Source organism: Berghia stephanieae, chromosome 6 (genome assembly GCF_034508935.2).
Source record: "Berghia stephanieae isolate SIO BIC M18660-M18661 chromosome 6, UCSD_Bste_1.3, whole genome shotgun sequence".
Lineage (NCBI taxonomy): Eukaryota > Metazoa > Mollusca > Gastropoda > Nudibranchia > Aeolidiidae > Berghia > Berghia stephanieae.
Genome location: NC_088365.1, coordinates 48,115,582 through 48,123,081, shown reverse-complemented (window position 1 = coordinate 48,123,081; position 7,500 = coordinate 48,115,582). Strand labels below are relative to the sequence as shown.

At 40.2% G+C, this 7,500-nt stretch overlaps 1 protein-coding gene across 4 annotated transcripts in view; it reads left to right on the top strand.

The window, feature by feature from the left end:
* The window catches only part of LOC144975159 (protein rolling stone-like), a 167,251-nt gene that overhangs the window by 34,512 nt on the left and 125,239 nt on the right, over positions 1-7,500 (top strand). For all 4 annotated transcript variants that reach the window (XM_078918948.1, XM_078918947.1, XM_078918950.1 and 1 more), the window contains one exon: positions 3,237-3,395. In XM_078918948.1, the coding sequence (XP_078775074.1) occupies positions 3,264-3,395 (132 nt within the window). In that variant the 5' untranslated portion in view covers positions 3,237-3,263. The remainder of the gene's footprint in view (positions 1-3,236; positions 3,396-7,500) is intronic.

The following is a 7,500-nucleotide window of genomic DNA, read 5'->3' as shown; positions in this document are numbered from 1 at the left end:
CATTGGTGGACAATGAGGTGACTTCCCCTGGGACAGCTTTTGTAGCGTCCATGTATATATATGTACACCGTGGATAGGCTGGCAGGCTGGCAGGCAGGCGTCAATGGGGTTCCAGTTTGTCTTGATATCTCTTGTGTATGTAATATGTGTGTGGATGTGTGTGTGTGTGTGGGGGGGTGAGTGTGTGTGGTTGTATGGTTGTATGTGTGGCAGTGTGTGTGTGGTGTGGTGTGTGTTAGTGTGTGTGTGTGGTTGTGTGTGTTTGTGTGCGCACGTTCGTGAGTGATAGAGAGAAGAGAGAGAGAGAGAGAGAGAGAGAGAGAGAGAGAGAAGAGAGTGAGATGAAGATAGATAGATAGATGAGATAGAAGAGAGAGAGAGAAAAGGAGAGAGATGAGAAGAGAGAGAGAGAGAGAGAGAGAGAGGAGAGAGGGAGTGATACAGAGGGTAGAGAGAGGAGACTAAAGAGAGAGAGAGAGAGAGAGAGAGAGAGAGAGAGAGAGAGAGAGAGAGAGTTTGTGTGTGTGTTTGAGTATGTGCGTATGAATATTTATATCCGTTTTGTTTTTCAGATCATATTTGTAAATTTGTTGTAAAAACAATTTTGTGTGTGTGTGTGCTTGTATTATAATAATAGTTTTTTGTGTGTCTTAGTCTTATAATATTTTACATCCAATCTTTGAGATTTTTTTCTCTCTAAAACATTCCTGGTATGACACTGATATTTTGCATGTCTATTAATTTTTATTTCAGTCGTGGCCATTTGTTATAGTGAATGACATAATCAGTCCTATAGTGAAACGTTTTGAACTGAGATATTGTCAAGTTTAGTTAAAAGGTCAATTTTGATCCAAAATGAGTTTCTGTCATAAATGATTAAATCAACCCTTTTAGTACATCTTCGGGAAATATCAAAGCTTAATTTCACTTCTAAATATTTTTTACAGCTAGTCAAGTTGAAAAAGTATGAAATTTGAGAAAAGGTGCTGGAAACATTTCCCATACATCTGACCATAACATGAAAAATCACCCGACTTACGTCAAACAAAGATTAAAATGCTCTGGGGAGCATTCTCTTTTAGAAAATGAAAAAAAAAAACAAAACGCAAATCCAAAATTTTCACCTTCCGACTGATTATGTTATGCACTGACAAATTTATTTAGTGATAGCCTTACAAAATGTCGTTGCAGAACAACGAACCGTTTTAGTGGTAAACATTGTTTTTTGTTTTACTATAATATATTGTCGCGGGGGTAACAAAATTACCCCCCCCCCCACCGACGGACGATTAAGGGGAAAAAACAAGTCGTACGAATAGAAAAAAAAAAGCTTTTATATAGAGCAATATCGACTAAACGTGCTCAAAGCGCTTTATGTAGGCCCCCTGATCAACAGAAACACGTAACACGTAGAACGAGGCATGGCCCCATTTAGGAGATATTACCATTTGTTTCCGACAGATACAACGCTGTTAACGGTCAGGTACGGTGAGAGAATGTGAGTAAAGAACCTTTTATGAACCCAGGAACTTCCAATCCATCCGAAAGCGAGTGTTATACCACAAGACCACATAGATAGCCGATCGTTCGGATTAACCTTGGATTCTTCTTCTTCTTCTTTTTCTTCAAGAACCAAGTCTGTACCAGACATCGGTGATCATGGTACGCCATTCATCTCTCTGAAAGCCTGTGCCAGACATCGGTGATCATGGTACGCCATTCATCTCTCTGATCAGATAACCTCAGAAAACTAATATTACTCTTCTCTTTCTTTGTCACCCAGCTGTTCAAACTATTCAAATACGTTTTTCATGGTCTATCTTTACTGTTTTTTACCTTCTATCTTTCCTGTGAGAGCAAGATGTTCAATACATTTATGTCCATTTAGGTGCCCTAAAAATTGCATTGTTCTTTTTCTTATTGTACTAATTAATAACCTTTTAGTTTCAGCTTGCTCAAATACTTCTTCATTAGTTTTCTTCTCTGTCCATGAAATTCTTAACATCCTTCTAAGAAACCACATTTCTGCTGCCTCCAGTTTCTTTCTAATGTCTTCTGTAATTGTCCAGCTTTCCCAGCCATATATAATAATACTGACCATACATAGGCTATTGCAATTCTTCTATTGCAATTAAGCTTGGATACTAATTGCAAAACGAACTGTAGTAAAGGAGTGGTCTGGATGCCTGTTTGTGTACGAGTATGTGTAGACGTATACATGGGCTAAAATTATGTGCACCTCCCGCACATTTATTGATATACAGGATGACAAACCCTAAACAACCCCAATAAACAAATAAAATTGAGCCAGGCTTGTTCCCTGCGTAACAAGGAGTTTGAGACAAAACACTAGATAATGTGCTAGATATTTGAAGCCGTTATATTCAATTTTTTTTCATTTGTTTTTTTTTTTTTTTTTGTTGTTTTTTGTTTTGTTTTGTTTTGTTTTTTAATTTGGAGAAAGCAGTATGCATAATTGGATTCAATAGTCTGATGTCACGTCGCCCAGCAACCGCGGCCATCGTGGTTCTAAACAAAGAAAATCGGTACTTTTTATTCTTCATGCTGGCTAGAACTTTTCATATGTCCTGTAATCAGAATGTGTAAAGGTCAAAACATGATCAGATTTATAATGATTTTTTTTTCTCCTCTGGATACGCTTTTATGCTCGTCGGAGAAATATTTCATAAGGGCGTCCGCCATTGTTCCGATAGTTTAGAGTCAGTTACTAAGTTACCATGCGTCATTATGAGGAAAGTGACGTTACGACTGTTGAAGCTTATTGTCATGTCAACTTTGAACAGATAAAAAATAAGGAGTTAAAATCAGTGTACAATTGGGAACAATAAATAGTGTGATGTCAAAATACTTGTTCCAATCTCATAGGAAGTGTGAAACCAGTCTTCCGGAGGACTGGATAATTGCCTTGTGCAACCGATCTTCTATTTTCAGAGTGATAACATCTTATTTTCTGCCCTATATAAATACTGGCCATCAACAAAGATTCTCGCTAATTTATTTACGCCCCTTTATCATAAGATACTAAAATATATATGCCAGCGTAGGATTCAATATGTAACCTATTCATTTTACAAGTCCTCCAGAGGAGTGGTTACACACTTCCAATGAGTCTTGAACCGGAACAAGGAAGGTGGGATGTCGTGACTTCCGCTTCACGTTTTGTTTCATTCAAATTCATATAATTTTATAAACAATTTTGTTGTTGTCTTCACCAGAAAGTTAAATAAGGGCTTGTGACGGCAATGGAGCCCATCGACGAGGTGGGGCCTCTATCGGCGGAAGAGGGCCCGTGTGCCACTTGGTGCCTCACAGAGTTCCAGAGCGAATCGGTGGGGCTGGAACACGAGAAACCCACGGATTTTGTCACCTCACAGGTTTGTGGAACTTTTGTATTGCATAATCGTCGTCGTCGGTGTCGTCATCGTCGTCATCGTCATCTTCCTCCTCCTCCTCCTCCTCCTCCTCCTCCTCCTCATCATCATCATCATCATCATCATCATCATCGTCGTCGTCGTCGACGTCTTCATCATACTACTCCTCCTCCTCCTCCTCCTCCTCCTTCTCCTCCTCCTCCTCCTCATCATCATCATCATCATCCTCATCATCGTCATAATCACCATCATCGTCTAGGTCTTTTTTTTCCCAGAAAGACCTGATTGAAAAATAAGATATTTTTTGTACTTCGTTTCATGATGTCTATATTTTCAGCTATGATCATTTCCTTTCTCGATTGCCTTATCTCTTTAATTCTATTATCGTTTTCTTCCTTCGTCTATTTCCTTCAAAATACCGCCTCCCACCTCCCCCCTCCCCTCCATTTTCATCATCTTCTCTCCTTCAGAGAATGTGAGTAAAGTGCCTTATTCCAAGGACTTAAGCATGCGCCGCTTAGCTCATTACTCGAACCTTGGACTTTCCGGATCAAAGGCGGCAACTTCTAATGGATACTACTATGTTTGATGATCTATCCAGGACGCAAACTCAGCGCCGAAATCGTGTACGGTCGTGAACCTTCCCGGAAGCTTCGCCACGACGCAACGTTCAATTAGATGTTCGGCGGTTTCTGGCTCTTGACCAGATACATGCAAGTGGACAGGTGGCAAGTCCCCACTGATGAAGGGAGCAGTGCCTTGAGGCAGGTCCTCGACCGAAGTCGGTTCGCTGCCACCCAGTGTCTCCTCTTGCTGGTGGAAAAGCCTGGCAACCTCTTCCCCAGTTTCGAGGAGTCGATGTCCCCCGCCCCCTCGAGGGATTGAATTCTTCCAAACCGACTTCCATCTCATATCATATTATGCAGCTTTGTCCGAAATCAGGGAAGCTAAGTACAAGAGTTGCCGGGACTTATTTCCGCTGGAAACAGGGGCACCGTCCATTATGCGCTTGAGAAGGGGTATACCCATTCGCTCTCGTTTTTAAGCCAGTTGTTTGTAATCGTCTCCCGCCGGACATCGGGAGGGGGAGGGGGGGGGGGGGGGGGTGGTGGCTTACTTCCATTATCGGGCCCCATTCCCTAGGTGTTGTTGCATGCATGGGCTTGCTAAGCTTTACATCTACCATCTCAACGCTGGTTCGAAGGCGATTGTCATATCACAAGACCGCCCATACTAGCACTACTACAATTTATGAGCCCGTACCTTATCGATATTTGATCATGAAGAGGCTCGTAGTTGAATTAGAAACACAATGACAAACAACAGACTGGCGCCTTGACTTATTCCATAATCCTCTATATAGATGGAATGAAGTTGATGTCACTCAGGCCTTCGTTTTTGCTTTTTCTCACTAAACTGTATTAATCAGACTATTATAAACGTTCATGGTTACACATAGTTTTGTGTGTTGGACCGTTATACTTCCGAATGGCAATGTTATGAGCTTCTTAGCCAAGCGCATACTATCTATACTAGTACTGTTATGCAGTCTAATGGTATGACACTCGCTTTCAGACCAGGAGGTACAGGGTTCGAGTCCCACTCTAAAAGACGCAAAACTGAGTCACTAGAAAAGGCCCATTACTCACATTCTCTTACCGTTCTCGTGTGTGAAATGAATACCTGGTCGTTCACAGCATTATCTCCGACAATCTACTATCATCTTACAGGCGTCATGTCTCGTCCTAGATGATAAGAGTTGCTGTTAGCCAGACATCTCTTGTAAAGCGCTTTGAGCAAATTTGGTGAATATTGCTCTATATAAATGCTCAAAATGCTCAAGTTTTAGTCTAGTTCGCTATGACTTTTCCCCTATCTCTCCTAAAGGAAGTAAAACATCTTACCCAGACCCTTCTGTCTATGACTTTTTACCATCACTCCTCTAGGAGAATAGGACATTGAACACATCTTATCCAAACCCTCCTGTCCATGACCCTCTCCCCCTACCCTTCCCCGCATCTCTCCTCTAAGAGATAGGGCATTGAACACATCTTATCCAGACCCTCCTGCGATGAGTCTCCCCCCCCCCCCCCACCCCCAATCTCTCCTCTGAGAGAATAGAACATTTAGCACATCTTATGTTGTTGGTCAGGGAACCCTTGTTAAACGCTTTGACCACGTTTAGTGGATATTGCGCTATTTAAGATCTCAAGTGAAAGACGTCGAAAGAAAGAACAGTTCGGCCTTCGAGCGAGATCTTACTCCATTTGCTTGAGAATTGCCGTTTAACCTTCTCCTCAACACCTATTGGAAAATCGTCACATTTGTTACGAAGCATCCGTCACTCTTCTCATCCAGATTTCACTTCCTTTTGCTACAGCTATAAAAACTTGACATTCTGTAATAGAGTCCATATTGTCGAACAATATTATGTCTAGAATGTGCTTGTTGCTTTTCTGTTTGAGTCTTGTCTGTTTTTGTATTGGGTAGGTACGAAGTTTTGGGGAACATTCTGAAAATGGCTGGTAAGGAGAGGGTTAAATTGCATCTGCATTATACATTACACCAAGGCTATTATTGTTGTTATTAACCGACTTTTCCGCCATGCACATTTCTATCTTCATAATTAATTAATTAATTAATAAACCCGCCGGTGATTGCTATTATTCCATCCACATCCGCAAGGAGAATATGTATTATGTATCACTTCTCGGCTCATTAATTAATATCTGCTGATTGCATAAGGAACTAATTAAATTCTTGTCTCGCTGGAGATCTGGCAAATATGAACCAACACCTACAGGATATGTGACCCACGGAGTTAATCTGGTGTTATGGCAGATGAACTAAATGTAGAAGATTTGATAGTTGAGTCAAATAGACGGTCAATAATAGAAAAATTAACATTTTCCGAATCCTTTAAAAAAATGTTGGATCCAAAATCTACTCATCAAACAAATGTGGCATAGTTGCACACATATGTAATACCTTATGATTGTATAGTGGCGTTTTGATAGATGGTAATGATATTCCTTTGCATTGTGTTGTTGAAGTTAACAATGACTAAAGAGTTCAAGGGCCAATGATGATAAATGAATGTACAACATCAAGACATTCAATTCAAAGTCCAGATTCCAAGTTTCATTTCTTACTGTTTTATTTGTTGTGATAAATCCGAAATCCAAATCAAATAGCATGGTCATAATTCATTCAGTTTCATAAATTCCAAATCCGTAAAAATAATCCAAATGTTTAGTTATTTTGACTATGTAACCATTTTCTATATTCGTGGAATATTTCTAAGTCCGTATAAAGCAATCAATGATGGTGAGCACAAAAGGTTTAGAGTAATAATTATGTGAAGCTCAAAGTAAAGTAGATTTTAGAACCCCGGTTTGATCAGAAACACTCTGTTTTATAGCCTATAACAATAAACACCCAAATAACCAAAGTTCAATTTTTACGACCAAATAACAAAAAGCAACTACAATCTGTTGCTTTTATTCCCAAATACCAATCAACACCAATAAAAGAAAGTACTTTTCTAGAACTCAGCACAATGTCCAGTTCATTAACTTGGGACGTAAAACCGTCCTACACCCATTAAATATTGATCAAAAACGAGAGAGCATCAATCTGTTGCTGATATCCCCTGAGTTTTATACTTATCACCCGAATTGTAACGACAGTGTTTAATGAATGGACAACAACTGAAAATGAATGCAATCTGCTACAGTTATCCCCATTGTTCTTTCCAATATTGGTCAAGTTTTATTGTCACGTTTTTTCTACAAATTCTTGCGAAATAAACTTCTTGCATAAGCTTACTCTCTTACACAAATACAACACTATAGACAACAACAACAACAACAACAACAACACCACCACCACCACCACCACCACCACCAACAACAACAGCAACACCGACGACGACAATACCAATAACAATTGTGCGGCTATGTGGTCGTGTGGTATGACACTGGCTTTCGGATCGGAAGGTCCTGGGTTCGAGCCTCGCTCGGCGCATAATTGAATCCTTGGAAAGCTTCTTTACGCACATTCTCTCACCACACTCAGGTGTAAAATGAGTACCTGGTCATTAATAGCG